The sequence below is a fragment of the Oryzias melastigma genome, linkage group LG19 (assembly GCF_002922805.2).
Source record: "Oryzias melastigma strain HK-1 linkage group LG19, ASM292280v2, whole genome shotgun sequence".
NCBI classification, from domain to species: domain Eukaryota; kingdom Metazoa; phylum Chordata; class Actinopteri; order Beloniformes; family Adrianichthyidae; genus Oryzias; species Oryzias melastigma.
Genome location: NC_050530.1, coordinates 12,170,064 through 12,185,391, shown reverse-complemented (window position 1 = coordinate 12,185,391; position 15,328 = coordinate 12,170,064). Strand labels below are relative to the sequence as shown.

The 15,328-nt window shown below is 36.5% G+C and overlaps 3 protein-coding genes across 4 annotated transcripts; all 3 read right to left on the bottom strand.

Annotated features, from left to right (window-relative positions):
* Positions 1–1,956: 1,956 nt before the first annotated feature.
* bub3 (BUB3 mitotic checkpoint protein) lies at positions 1,957–6,905 on the bottom strand. Of its 2 annotated transcripts, XM_024285403.2 has the most exons (8): positions 6,652–6,901; positions 5,765–5,959; positions 5,606–5,675; positions 5,369–5,520; positions 4,623–4,781; positions 4,363–4,540; positions 3,991–4,207; positions 1,957–2,828 (listed from the first exon to the last, which is right to left on the bottom strand). In XM_024285403.2, exons 2-8 carry the CDS (start codon positions 5,957–5,959, stop codon positions 2,819–2,821), a joined length of 981 nt encoding a protein of 326 aa, XP_024141171.1. In that variant the 5' UTR covers positions 6,652–6,901; the 3' UTR covers positions 1,957–2,818. The 2 variants fall into 2 exon arrangements, with proteins under 2 accessions (XP_024141171.1, XP_024141172.1); XM_024285404.2 differs by lacking the exon at positions 1,957–2,828 and having other exon boundaries at positions 2,836–4,207; positions 6,652–6,905.
* Positions 6,906–7,747: 842 nt separating this feature from the next.
* Positions 7,748–9,607, bottom strand: LOC112154336 (homeobox protein HMX3-B). Its single transcript, XM_024285205.2, has 2 exons — positions 8,969–9,607; positions 7,748–8,786 (listed from the first exon to the last, which is right to left on the bottom strand). Exons 1-2 carry the CDS (start codon positions 9,246–9,248, stop codon positions 8,194–8,196), a joined length of 873 nt encoding a protein of 290 aa, XP_024140973.1. The 5' UTR covers positions 9,249–9,607; the 3' UTR covers positions 7,748–8,193.
* A 367-nt stretch (positions 9,608–9,974) lies between these two features.
* On the bottom strand, positions 9,975–15,279 carry acadsb (acyl-CoA dehydrogenase short/branched chain). Its single transcript, XM_024284758.2, has 11 exons — positions 15,143–15,279; positions 14,732–14,894; positions 14,500–14,600; positions 14,204–14,410; positions 13,004–13,174; positions 12,767–12,892; positions 12,583–12,675; positions 12,409–12,498; positions 12,200–12,337; positions 11,985–12,084; positions 9,975–11,696 (listed from the first exon to the last, which is right to left on the bottom strand). Exons 1-11 carry the CDS (start codon positions 15,173–15,175, stop codon positions 11,620–11,622), a joined length of 1,299 nt encoding a protein of 432 aa, XP_024140526.1. The 5' UTR covers positions 15,176–15,279; the 3' UTR covers positions 9,975–11,619.
* Positions 15,280–15,328: the final 49 nt, after the last annotated feature.

Here is a 15,328-nt window from a genome sequence, read left to right as displayed (position 1 = left end):
GGACATTAGTGGAAACAGGACGAGAAGGATTTTGACACAGATCCTAACAAGCTGCATCCTCATTGTGCTATCACTCTCAGTAAAAGAAAGAAAGACTTGTGTTTTTTAAGGGTTTTGTTAAAAAAATGAAGCAAAATACTTAAAAAAAAACAGCAAGGAAGTCTTGAATGTAAGAAACACTGATAATAAATGTTATTTTTTTGTAAAGCAAAAAGCAATTGTTGAGTTACAGGTCTGTACCTGTATTTTTAAAGCTTCAGGCAGCTAATTTAAGTTTTGTTTCACAAAAACGTAATTTTATCTTCCTGCACTTGGTTTGTAATGAAGCACAAACAGAATTTGTCTGTTTTTACATACAAAGTGTCAAAAGAGGGCACTTTTTGGTCTAGAAAAACAACTTCAGAGGTTTTCCTATTTAAATTGGTTTACAGAATAGCCAAACTGGTGTTTTAATGAAACTTCCCAAGTCGTTATTGTGAATAAGAACATATTCTTAACAGCTCACCTGTTCAACTAAATAAAAAGTAAACATAATGTAGGTAACTTTAGTTAAAAAGTTCTTGCAATTAGTAGATCTAATAATTCTTCACTCAGAAAATATATTTTCAATTCATCCCATTTATGAATATGTTTAAATAATTGATTTTTTCTAAAGGCTAAAACTAAATATTTTTATATAACAATTCTTAACTTTATTCATACATGTTCTACTTTTGTTCACTTTTAACAAAATTGGTTGTGCAAAAAACCTTGAAAAACAGAAATAAATTCCATGAAAATGTTTCTCCAATCAAATCTGGAATCTGTGATTTGAATTGATTTGGTATTTTGGGAGTCATTTCTAGCTTTATGAATCAATCTTATATTAGACTGTTTATTTGCAGCTTTTAAACATGTAAAACATTGGTGTGGTTGTTGGACACTGTTTACCCATAAATCCACCAAAATAGCAAATAATAACCACTTATTCCTTTAGACCTTAATGTCTTTTTATAGCTTTAGCTAGAAAGCATGAATCATGTGAAAGCCCTGATTTTGCTATATTTTTAACCATGGAACTAAAAAAAAAAAATGTACTTTACGGTTGAATTACAAAACCCTTCCTGTCCTGTTGCTTTAATTTGTGCCAACAATTATATTAAGACTCAGAAATTCATTTAAAAAGCTTAAAATACAAGTGTAATTTTCTTTTATAAATCACACTTAATTGTTCGCAGTAGCAAAAATGTTAAAAATAAACCCGATAAAAAGCCTACGAGGTGTCAATATTTTCCTAACATACCATGTGATTTCCCCGTTTCTGCACGGCTTATGAAGGGCGGTATCATCAGCATCATACAATATTAGAAAGCAGGATTGTGAGATAAGGTGTCTGGCTGAAGGTCATCTGTGCCTTCCCGAGTGAACATAAGAGCCCTTTGTGGTTGGATTAAATGTACCTGACAGTCTGTTGCAGCACAATCCTCCATTTTAATTGTCATGTAACGGTTTCATGTAGAGCCAAACTGTCTGCAACACTTCTGCGGTTGGAAAGAAGAGCCTGGCCACATGACCACAGATGTGGTTATCTGGATGTTTGCTGGGGGGGCAGATGACCCTGGGGAGGCGTCTTTCGACACAGACGTAAGGGGGCGAGACGCTGATGGAACGAAGTAATCGGCACCAATTTGTTAAATTAATTCTTAAAAGGTTCTGAGTAAAAGGAGATTTTGTTGCAACACTTTGATAAAAATAAGCCTTTATTACACCAGTCAAAGTGGCTGCTGTGTCTGAAGAACAGAGATCAATACTAGACTAGAAAATTCAAAGATCACAGACAAAAACTGTAATCCACTAACAAATCCCCGACCGTCCTGTGAGCCTCATTGGGCCTAATGACATCTTAATATGAACATGGTCTCCAAAATGAACCGCACAGACTCCCAACTTCAAAGGCAGACTCATTACCCACACTCATTAGAATTAGTCACATCGTTTTAATAAAGTAAACAAATTATTTCCAGGATGCCACAAAAACAGAGCCATTAGATGAAAAACAAAAAAACACAGACTTCTCAAGAAGAACTGACAGCTCGTCTGCTTTGACTAAAAGGCTTTAGAAATCACATTACTCTGCAGTGAAAAACAAATTGTTATTTTACAGGGAGCTGCTTTTTGTTGCTGTTGCCATTCATGCAAAACCAGACTTCATTGAGTAGATCTGAATCCCATTTCAGAATGGAGCTGATGATATAGAACCTTGTTTTATTGTGAAAATTAACTATTAATATAAACAAATAAGTAGTGGCAGATATAAACCACAGAGCTGTAACGTCCATCAGAAAAGGTCACTGTCTGGGGCAAGTGGAGCCCTCAGCAAAACCAGAGGATCATTACCTTCTTTCAACACATCATCAAGAAAACAACTTCTCCAGCTCTGAAACATTCCAAGCATTTCTGAGGTTTTCGTTCTTGCAGGTAGTTTTACTTTTCACTGCAGGTTTTTTTTTTCTTTTTTTTCTGAGGGGGTAAAAAAGTATTAGTAGATTCCAGCCAACCTGTTGGGAAGTAAAAGTGTGATCCATATAGAGCTATGAATTATTAGGACATCACTACAAGAAAATATCAAAAGGGCTCTTTTAAATGAGCGTGTTTAAAGTGACAACACAATGAAATATTTAACAAGAGACAGGAAAGTCTAACAAACACTAGATAAAACAAAAGGATGCAAAAATGAAAAAAACAGAGGGAAACAAAGAGTTATAATACACTGGCTGCCAGCAGATGAACATGGCTTGATGAAGGTTTCATCCGCACAGGAAACCACTCCACTGTACACTTAGGTAGATCTGAAAACCAAGAATATGATAATGGATTTATTTGGGCAACATTTAAGGAGAAATAATTTAATTTTAGAAAAGTTCTTAAAAAAAAAAAAAAATTACTACATAATGCTATTTAATACTAGTTTTCCTTTTAGCCCCATAGGTCAGATTGTTGATGTATTTGTCTGTATAAGGGAGTGAATTAGTTACATTTAACCATTTTAGCACTAAATGCTGTAACAAAAAAACTCAGGTGTGTTAGGAAGTCAAACTAACTTCTTCAAGCTCTCAAAAATATACATTTTTGATGGTTAAACACAGGCGATCAATTGAAAAGCAGTTTAGTTATAGCTACTAAAGCTGAAATTGAAGACATGGTGTAACATCAAAAGGCAACCCATCTTCTCATTTTTGTACTTTTAGTTATGCTTTCTAAGTTATTAATTTAGAGTTTAAATTTGCTCAATTTGAATATTTAAAAGGCTCTAGGATTGTCTGGGTAAAACTCGTCAAGTTTATAGCATAAAAAACTGTTTATTCACAGGTTACATACTATTTTTTGCTAAAACAATTCACATAAGTAATGAGATATTGGATGAAAATACTCACACGCAACCAAGAATTGGCAAAAAAAAAATGACACTTTTAGTGATAATTAAACTGTGCACATTTAAAACATTAACAGGAGCAAAGTAAAGTAACTTTTTTGATGACGTAAAGGTCTATGATTCTACCAGGAATTTCTGTTTGTTAACACAAAAACTCATTACTTACAGATACAATTCTTAGAAAAGCTTGCAGGAAAAAGTGCATTCGATGAAATACAACAGCACCTTTATAGTAATCCACCCCAAGTTACATTCAGAAAATTAAAATGTGTGAAAAGATAAATGAAAACCTCAAATAGTGGATACAGAAACGAATAATAACAGAGCAGCTTTGCATTCTACAACACACTTGTTTGTTTGATACAATGAATACATGCTTACAACAGCCACAAAATCTATAGGGACTAGTTTTCAATTCCCATCTGTCTTTCAGCTGTTGGATATTGAAAAGAGGATTAAAGGAGATATAGATCAGAATGTGTTGCAGCTGGATCTGCCCCTTTATGAGGTGAACTCCCCCCACAGAGCTGCAAAAAGGCTATTCAATCCTAGGGGCAATGAAGGAGAACAAGACTCACTTTGGTTTTGTTTCAGCATCTGTGACTTGGCGAATAAAGATGGCGTCCTCTGGGTGGCTTATGTCTCCCTTTTCTTGCATGTAGGAAGAGGCGATTGCGAGCATTGTGCCATCGTTGCTGAAAGCCAGAGAGGCAATGCTGGTCGGGTAGCGGTGGAACTGACAGAGGCGCTTCTTGTTGAAAGGGTCCCAGATGTTCACGAAGCCATCTGAACCACCTAATGGAAGTATAACTCAAGGTCAATCACAATGTTACACTGAAATTGGCTTCTATTTTTTTAATATAAGCTTTACAAAACTGCTGCAACATTTTGATAATTAAGCTTAAGATGAAACAAAATGTAACTTTTTCCATGTATAAAATAGTTTATACCTGTGGCAAAAGTATTGTGAACACTGTGAAATGAGATGGCATTGACAGGATAGACATGCTCAATTCCATCCTCTTTCAGTCGGTGGCACTTGAATGCATACTTCTTCTTCTGAACCTCCTGGCTCGGGTCCAGGTACTCCACAGCTACACGTCCTTCAATTGAACTCAGAACATAGCCCTAAAGCCAGAACAAAATGTGGGAAATACCATCAAAACTTTTGACAAAAAGAACTTTCTTGATATGTGACTTGTCTGTGTACCTGTTTGTTGGGGAATGCCCTAATGCAGCGAGTTTGATACTTGAGACTGGACTCCCGTCTTTGCTGCACATATCCCATATTTCTCAAATCCCACACCAGGACTCGTCTTCCAGCTGTTCCAACAATCAGCCTGTCCCCAGCAACAGAGAGGGTGTACACCTTTCAAAAGAGGTGGAAGGTATTAGTTCGGAAAAGGAATGCATAAACATTTAATGGGGCATTTCAGGGAATATACAATAATATAGCAACTTAGAAAAGGACATTGATGCCAAAAATTTAGCATTTACCAACTAGAAAATTGTTATTGTGCAGCAGTGGTTAAGTATGAAAAAAAGTGTAATTTGCCTGATAAGCAGATAGTAATGTTTTTAACCTTCTCTCATAAAATACACTGAGCTCATATGTACAAGTAGAAGGTGTGATAAAGGAAAACTAATCAAGTTACTGCATAAATTCCTACAGGATTAAGTTAGATCACGGTCATTAAAAAAAAAGCTATATAGAAAAAAAAACACAAACAAAAACAAAAAGATCAAAAGTATCAGAAAAAGACTAAAAGTATTCAGATACAAAGTAAATGTTTTATCTTAAATAACAAAAAAATCTAAAGTAAGTAACAATAGTCAACTTCTTATACCTTGTATGCTTAACAATTTAAAACTGTAACTGACTTAACAAAAAACATCCAGATAATTAATTACATTTTCATAAAGAACAAAATTCTGCATTAAATTGACATTAGTTACCTTTTCAGGTTGAGTAAATGTGCCAGCATTGCAGGGCGTCCTTGGGTCCCAGAGACGAACTGACCTGTCCCAGCTGCCTGTTACCATTACGTTAACCTCCGGGCAGTACTCCACACAACGAATTGGGGCATCATGTGCGCCAACTATTGTATCTGTTTGAAGAATAGATACCACTTATGGAAATTTGCAATGCACCTAATCCAAAGGATTATAAATAAATGAAGTTTTTAAGCATACCTTGATCAGTGTTCAAATCATGCATTTTTAACTGTGCATCTAGACCTCCACTCCAAGAATGTGTTGGATCCTGCAAGTATAAGGTTTTATTACTTTTAACAAGCGGGACTTTTTTTTTCCTCCAAGATTTTTGAAATGGAAAAAAATCCTGTCACCTACATAAAAAGCACAGTCAAGAACTGGAGCTGTGTGCTGGTACTTCATTCTCATGGTATTGCCTCCAACATCAAAGAGACGAACGGTACAATCCCAAGATGAAACCAGAAGGAACTGGGCTGTGCTGGGGCTGAACTTGGCCGCAGATATGCTGTCCTCTGGCCCCTGATTCAGTTTATATTCATTTGAGCCCGTCATCTGCAAAAGAAAAAAAAATTGGTCATCTTAAACATTTGAGACCTTGTAATTAAATTGCCATTTCTGTGAAGAAATAAGTAAAAGCATCAAACTGCTTGGTAAAAATATTAGTGTTAAACTAGATGAATCCCTAACGTATAAATTATATTCATTATGTGAAATGCATTCAGAGAATCATTATCTAGACATTTATTTAAGAAAACTACAAAGCTCCAAAGGTGAAAAATATAAAAAAAAAAATAAGATGTACACCAGCAGATTCAATGAAAACATTTAAGCTAGGTTTCTAGCAAATTGAAACATCGGATCTTTAAAATACAAAAATAAATGCAGTTCTTTTGGTAAAAGATTGTTTGGTTCTGACGTGAAGTCACGGTTTTAGCACTAAACATTTTAATAAAAGACGGCTTTTGAGTTTATTGGTAGCCTGACTTCAGTTTAGCTAGCACTGCTATGCTAGGTTTGGCTAGTTGCAAGATAATCCTCAAAGAATCACGGTAAAGCTATTACTTTACTTTAAACTGGTGACAACGTTTATCTAATTGTTTAAAATGACTAAATAATCACCCCATTTGAATCTATAAATCGACGAAAATTCATTTTAAAATCAGCAACTCGCTGCTAAAACTAGCATGGAGTGGCTACTCTGTAACGCCAAGAAGCCTCAAAAGGGGCAGTTTTGCGATACTTACCGCTTCCGCTTTGTATCCTAAAAACGCAGAATAAACCTGTTATTCAAAACTATATAAATGGGTAGGTCTTGACTTCTGAAGAAATTACAAAAACGGTTGAGTAGAAAATGCTAGAAAACAGTAAAGCTGCGTGTGGCTACCGAGCTCTCATGCTACCGTTACAGCAGGAGCAAGGCGATTGGTGTAAACGAATGTTCAAGTTCGCGCGCGCCCTATCATTGGTCAATTTCAAGATGACGTTATTTCCGTTGTCTCAACACAGATCACATGGCAGAGGTCTTTTCCTGCTGTCTTGTTTATGGTCAACGAAGTAGCTAATTTTAGGTTTTATAGGGAAAAATACACACATTTTAATCACAGTGAGGCAGCGTCAAAATTAATTTTAAAAGGCTGTAATTTTATTTCTTTTCTTTCTTTCTTCTTTTTTTTGTTTTTACCTTTGTAGATAAATTTGCTCCCGCAATTTTAGATTTTTAAAATTACATTGAGTGTAGGCCTATTGGTGTTGTGGAATCTACGTTTTTCTCAGCTACCTGTTGTTCATGTTTATTATACATTTTTGCACTATTAAGCCCAGTGTCCTAGTAAAAACAACAACTGTAAAGGCTATTGACTATTGCCTCAAAATACATAAATAACTAATCATGTTCTTAATGTTCAAATCATACCATCGCATAAATAGTAATACTAATAAAACATCAGTAAGAAAAAAATAATACAGACCTAAATATTGGGATTTTTCTTTTCTGACTTTTTTCCACAAGACAGCTGAACAAATTAAGTCAAATTAAAATTAATATAAGAATATCCAACAAATAATACATGTTAGGTCGATAGTTTTTATTATTATTATTATTATTATTATTTCTTGGTTGTAGTTTTATTTTTCACGCGTTTTTCATACATTTTATTTTAAATAGCTGTTGGCCTTGAATCTCAGCTGAATAAAGCAATAATCAAAAAAATCATGCAGGGAAGTGACACTTAAATCATTAAAATACATCAACTTTTTTTTTTAAACAAATCTTTACTGAGTACGACCACATTATATACAGAATTTGAAAAAAAAAATCAAAACACAAAAACAGACACCAAAATTGCCTTATAGCTTTTAAAATGCCTCTAATACTTGCAGCTATTTTTTGAAGGCTTAAATGATTGTCCTCACATTTACAAAGCAAAAAAAATCCTCTCCATCTCTTTAAAATGAGCAATGAATGACAGGGCCCTTTGCCTGTATACGGCAGCATTATTGCACAATAATCAAAAATAACAAATTATTTAATGACACATTTTTAAAATTCAAATACGGACACAGTTCTTTCAAAAATACATAGAGACATTCAACCCTTTTTTAAACCAGTAAAAAAAAACATACATATTAATAGCTGAAGTCATATTTTGTAGTTAATAATAATAATAATAATAATAATAATAATAATAACTACTTTTACCCTTTAAATCTACAAAATATACAAAATGTTATCTGGTTTTTCCTTTTTTCTTTTTAAAAACACAGTGACATTGTCTCAAACAAAATCCTTAAACTGGCCTGAGAAGCGGCACTGCATTGGAATAGTACATGTGGTGGGGAAAAGACAGCAGCGACTGGCTGCCGGGCGAGTTTGTCCCGGGGCCCCCGGTCGTTTCTGGGGCCCCGCTGTCGTGGTAAAGTATGGGGACCCTTACAATCCTCTGCGCCGCCGCGTGGCTCATATTGGCCGCCTCCAGTTCCGCGGCCAGCTGCCGTTTCCACTTATTCCTGCGGTTCTGGAACCAGATTTTCACCTGCGTCTCGGTCAGGTGCAGCGACGCGGCGAGGCCCGCGCGCTCCGAGCTGCTCAGGTAGCGCTTGATGTCGAAGGTGGACTCCAGCTGGAAGACCTGACTCCTGGAAAACACTGTGCGCGTCTTCTTCTTCCGACAGGGCTTCTTCTCAGAGTCCAGGTCGTCGCCTTTCCTCATCCAGTCATCCTCTTGGTCGGTTTCTTTCTTTGGCTCCTCTGCGTCACTCTCATCCAGCGCTATTTCGTCGTCTGCGCTTTCCTCTTTGGATTCTTGGTCACTTTTGGGGGGATCTGGGGTGTGCCTGTCCAGTATTGGTGATGTCTCCCTCTGGTTCACCTTTTCAGCTCCTTATAAAAAAAGATAAAGTTGATAATTGGTACAAATGCAAACTAATATGTGTTTTTACGCAACAGAAACGCTCAAATATATTTCAATTAATCCCTATTTTAACTGATCTCGCGAATATTTTACCTAAAATATACCAACATGTTGGCAATAAACATACAAAAGACTGAAAATATGTATTTACCCGCTGTCCTGAAGTGCGTCCCGAGCGCATATGGGTACCACCAGGCTGACGCTCTTTCCAAATACTGCGCCGGCAGTCCGATTCTCTGAGCGGGCAGCTCAAACCGAGGGAGGGACAAATCTCCAAGTCGAGTAAAGAAGCTGCTTTCAAAAACTCCTTTGGACGAACCGAGCCCGTTCTTTGGCTTGGAGGGCTTGTCTTCAATGTTCAGCAGGTTCTTGATGGAGAACGGCGAGTCTTTTGCGGGTTGGCGAGCCTCTTGCGCATCAGAGTCTGCCATCGCCGTTCACTTTTGGATGAGGATCACCATAGACAAAAATCCTAAAAGCGGCTTTAAAGATAATCGGCTGATTTGTTTGTCTTTGTTAAATCAAAGAGGTAAAAACTCAGGAGAGCCAGTCGGCTCCTCAGGTGGACGCGGAGACAAGCGCGTCAAACTTGCGCTGCATCGCAATGATGGAAAAAACAGGAATGCCACCCGAGTTAAAACGCGCTCGGCTCTTGCTATTGGGCAGGTGCATTAGCAAATGGGGTTTGAGATGCAAAACGCCAGCGGATTCCGCAGAAAAAAGGCCGCGCAAGCGTTTTGGCTCCGGGCTCAACAGTAATGCACCCACTTATCATCCAATTAGATGAAAGGGGAAGATGTCGCAGGGATTTTGGGGTGGAGGTGGGCGTGCGCAATCACCTGTCAGGAGTCTAAACTGAATGAATGGCACGGATGTTTATGAGTAAACACAACTAAAAAGTCTGACCAACAAAAAAATGCATTTACGCAAAACGTGAATGGGTATTTAAAAAAATGAAATTGTATTTTTATTGTTGAAACTCCAAAAAGGAATCAACCATTCAATGTGTGCTTCTTGAAAATGTTCCAAAGTGACCCTCTGATGGATTTGGAACATAATTTTATTAGTTGGGAAGTGCTTCAGGCGAGGAAAAAATGTCATGCTTTTGCTGCACATCAGATTTATCCATCAAAAAAACAATCTCTGTCACACATGAGCAAACTGATTGATATATTTATTAGAACCATCAGTTAATTTTCACAAACACTTGAGGGGGAAATAAAGAATTTACACACAGGGAAGCTGAAGAGAAAAAAAAATCCTTGAAAAGACAAATTTAACATTCACCATTTAAACCAAACAGGAAGCAGATGCAGAGAACTAATCAAACAAATTGAATTTGCTCAACCTGCCTGCACACAGTCTGTCCTTTTAGCTTGTGAAGCGCTCTTCAGCTCCAAAGGACAACACTGTGTTTAGTGAAAAGCTACTTGAATCTTTGCATAATTAGAGGTCTCATAGCTGTGCTAAAGATGGGGGTGGAGGAAGAGGCAGCAGAGCTTTGCAAAGGCAAGGTAAAAAAAAAAAAAAAGGATGATAGCTGTGTGTTTTCATCAGATTACATTCATTAAAACAGACAACTGTGAGTGGATCAGAGAGGGGGGAAACCACTCAATCAGACATGCACGCCCGGGCCTGATGGGCCTCCTTTTTCTATTTCATTAAGTGATTTTTGGAGGATATCTTAATGGCTTGTTTTCTGCCAAAGCTTTATTTATAACCCGTCACTCACCAAAAAAGATAAAGTAAAAAGGTGAAATGTTTTAAAACACAATTTTATTCAAATTTTGAAAAATTACTCATTTTTACATCTTCAATGACTAAATATTTTTATTTTAAATTTAAATATATTCACAATTGCTGTGCCTTTATGCATTAGAATTGATACGTTTGTAAAAAAAAATGGTATACACAATAAAATGGGCATATAATCTGTATTAATTTGCATTATTCTCCTTGAAATATGTTAGCATTTGGGCAGGTTCATTGGCTAAAATGAATCAATTTAAGGCATCAACAAAAATCTCCAGAACTACTCCCCCTCCAAATCAGTTTAATCACATATTTTTTTAATTAAGAAAAAAAAATATTCATTAAATCAAGACACCATGCTCAAAATAGTTCTCAGTTAAGTAATGTGGCTACAGCTTTATTTTACACAGCAACACACAGGCCTGGGAAATGTAATTAGCCTCGACTGTAAAAATTATCAATGAGTGAATTATGCAGGGACGGCTCTTTTCATCAGAAGCACCAGCATAATTAAACTGATTTAAAATATCATTAGAGCTGACAGGCTGTTAAAGGACATGATAATTGACTGCCCTTTCAGTGAGGAGCTGCTCCTTCAGAGCTCTGGGGTCACTCAGGGAAGTGCTGCCATCTAGTGGGATATGTGGGAATTGCCCATTTAAAGCAGCTGATATCAGGAATTTCTAACAACTTTTGAGAGAAAGACAAAGATTTTCTGAAGGCACTGAAACATTTACACAATACTGTAGCCAATATCCTCCAAAAATAAATCCATGCTTTACAAACTAAATCAGGTTTTCTTAAATTATTTCCATATATTCATAACAAAAATTGGACATTTTAACAGAATATGGCAAATGTTTGGAGTTTTGATAGGAAATTAAACAAAATAAAATAAAAAAAGTACTTCCAAACCTTAGAAAACTAAAAAGGATATTTGCTAAACCATTTAGAACAAATTTATACCAGTAAAGATCAGGAAAAACTGTTTAAATACAAAAGCAGGTCTACAGAAATAAAGTGTAACATGTGATCTATGAGGCGGCTGTTTCACTGCTCAAACTCCTTATCGATGAACTTGGCCATGGTGGACAGCTGGATGTTTGTCGTTCCTTCATAAATAGTTCCTGCACAATAATCCAGAAGAAAGAATTAAAGCTTGAAAGCACAAAAAGGTTTATTTTATACAACCAAACAGATTCTAATTTGAGCAGAGACCCACAAGGTGTTTGCATGGAAGTATAACAATAAGTGTCAGAGGAATTCTAAGAGAGTCTGATTACAGACGCAGCTATTTCCCCGCCCAGCTCTGCTCCAATCACAAGTCTGTCTGACCTTCCTGCAGCTGCTGCGTCCTTAGATCAAGTACACCATATCTGAATAACAACGTTCAGAAAAACTGGAGGTAAACTCACCAATTTTGCAGTCTCTGTAATATTTTTCAATGGGGTAGTCTTTAGTAAAACCTACGCCTCCCATCCACTCAATGCTTTTGGATGTGGTTAGAGTTGCAACCTAACGAAACAAGAGAATGAAAGACATGAAAGTTGGAAAATATTTATAATGAAATAAATAGCAACAACTCAAGTGAAGGATTTGATTTTAGTTATAATAAAAAACACAAGCTCACCTCAGCGGAAAAGTACTTGGCCATGCAGGCCTCCTTAATAAAAGGTCTGCCGGCTTCCTTCAGACGAGCAGCGTTGTAAGTCAGCAGTCGAGCAGCTTCAATCTGTGTCGCCACGTGGGCTATTTGGTGCTGCATCCCCTGGAACAAAACTTAGTATAAAAACCTGCAACAAACATCTTTCACCCTAGAATCAGGAGAATGGTTCCAACCTGGAAGTCAAAGATGCGTTTTCCAAATTGCACTCTCTGTCTGGTGTAGGGAACTGCGAGGTCAAAGCAACCCTGTGCAAGCCCAACCATCTGAAACAGAGAGTTTCAGATTTGCAAGGTTCCAAATGATCATTTTAAGTGTGTTAATTAAAAGGACAGAAGTCGTGAGTTTACCTGAGCTGCAATTCCAATTCTGCCCTCATTCAACATTCCGATGGCGTATTTGTATCCATGGCCGATCTCACCTAAAATGTTACTTTCTGGTACCTAAACACACAAAGTTAAGAAAACAACATGTAAACTTAGAGGTCTCAACACTCCAACATTAATTAAACAAATGCAGAATTTTTGTTTGTACCTTGACATTGTCAAAATTAACTGGGCAGGTTGAAGACGCACGCAGACCAAGTTTGTTTTCCTTCTTGCCAATCTCAAGCCCCTCAGTTTCCCGGTCCACAATAAAACAAGTGATGCCCCGGTACCCCTGCAAAAAAAGAATAAAACAACATATTTTAAAAAGCGTTTCTAAAATATTGTTCTTGGATCAAAAAAGAAAGAAAAATATCTGAAATACAGAAAGCGGAGATTTACTTACAGCAGAGGGATTCACATTAGCCATTACCAAGAAAACGCCTGCATGCTCTGCATTACTGATCCACATCTTTGATCCATTGATCACATAGAAGTCCTTTTGCTTTTCAGCACGAGTCTTCAGAGCAAAAGCATCACTCCCCGATTCAGCTTCAGAAAGGCAGAAACTCCCAATCTGTTAGAAAAAGTAAAATGTGAGAAAGCTTTACAACAAAGTACATTCCAAAATGCTAAATTAGTATAAAGACCTACAGGAAAACACTATTTTAACTAAATTGTAATGCTGCAAATGTAAGAATTTACATAATTCAGTTCCCTCTTGTGCCTAACAATACTGTTTCTTTAAACATAATTTCTGAGAATATTAGAAACAAACAGTTACTATTTTCATTACAAACTTTTTCCCATTTTCTCTTTGGTATAAAAATCTAGAAACCAAAAAGTGGCATCCTACTTGGCTTGACATGAAGAATTTACAGAAAAAAACAAACAAAAAAAAGCCCACCAATAATTTAATGTCCAATTCCTTTAATTTAAAATGTCATATCAAATGTCACCTTGTAGATTAGTTTACCTGGTTCAGACAGTGCAGGTATTTTCACTATAAATTATTCAGAACTAAACAGGGACGAAGGCCGGCAGGCATTTTCCTTCAAGGAAGGATCTATATACAGCATTACATGAAAATATTTATTTACGAATGAATTTAAAATCATTTACTGCAATTCAGAGCAGTTTAAATTCTGTTCACATCATTGTTTTTTTCACAGAAAAAAGTTATAATGTGATTTTTTTCCTCAAGGAAAAAAAAAACAAACTTTTATTTTGATCAATAAAGAAAAGTAAGTATTTTAAAGCATTTAGAGTGATCTTTTGATAACAACAATACTATCATATTACATTATATCACATGTATAATATTGTATTTTAACTGTGCTCTTTTTTTATTGTTTTTATGTTTATCTGTATGTATCATCTGCTGTAAGGCGATCTTCAGTCTCTTTAGTATCTTTTCTTATTATCTTTTATAAAATCTAAACTTTTTTCTGAGATCTCTTTTGATGCTCAAACTTAAAATGATGACAATCTTTTCCAATAAAACAAAAAATTCAATTCAATTCAGTAATATTTTAATAACTAGATACAAAACTTCAAACTAATGTAGATTCACAGTGGTGGATTGTTGGTTATCAAAGTAACTCACCATGTCAGTAGACAGGTGGCTCAGGTACTTCTCCTTTTGGGCTGGGGTACCGAGTTTTGTGAACAGAACGTTGATCAGTGTGTTTTGGATGTCACAGAGAACAGCCACAGAGGGATCCACTTTAGCCAGCTCTTCAATGACCAGGATTGAGGCAAAGAATGTGGAGCCAGTCCCTCCATATTCTGGGTCAATCTCAATTCCCATTAACTGCAAGAATAATTTTAAGGAAAAGTTACTTTACATTAGGTTAAAAAAGTAATAAAAGTACATGTGTTTAGCTGAGGTAAATGACCTACACCCTGCTCGAAAAGGGATCGGATCACTTCTTCGTCCATGGCAGAATTTTCGTCCATCTTTGACACAAAGGGTGCAATGCGCTCTTGTGCGTACTTCTTTACTGTTGAAACAGAAGAGTTTTATGATTGCAGGGTGTTTTTATTTAAGTATTTAACATTTATTGATCAAAGTCGGACAGATTTTACAACTGTGGCTTTAAATGCAGTTGCTCAAAAAAGCTTTCATGCTCACCTGCATCCTTCATCATACTCTCCTCCTCTGAATATGTCTGAAGGGGAGGAAAAGGAACCACTCCACCTGTCTGATCTGAACCCACAACAGGGAGAGATCTGGTGGACCTGCTCCTCAATCCAGTCTGGCATGATCCCCATGATCGAGGGATCTGTCTGAGGGACTGAAAGCCAACAATTGAAGTGTCATCTGAAGATGCGCATACTCTTCTTTAAGCTAGGTTGTTATCTAGATCCTTAACCAACTAAAAAGCAATGCCTACTAGCTTGTACTTTAGCAAACAGTAGCATGCGCAGGTTGGTAAAGTGACGTCTAAAATAAAGAATAACCGAAGGTAATGAAACATTCGGTGACAGGCTGTATAAAACCAACCAAATAAATTTCTGAAAGACATAAAAGACAAAGTCTCACCTTAGAGAAAATCCTAGCAAACGGAGCAGCCATGGTTTGTCACAAAAACGTTTACGTAACCGACCACCAGAGGGCTAGTGATGCATTCAAGAGCCTCTTGGAAGAATACGGAATTCAGGTGACACTTAAAATTATTTAGTAAATATAAAATTAATACTTTGCCTTAAATCCTAAAATGTATTTAAA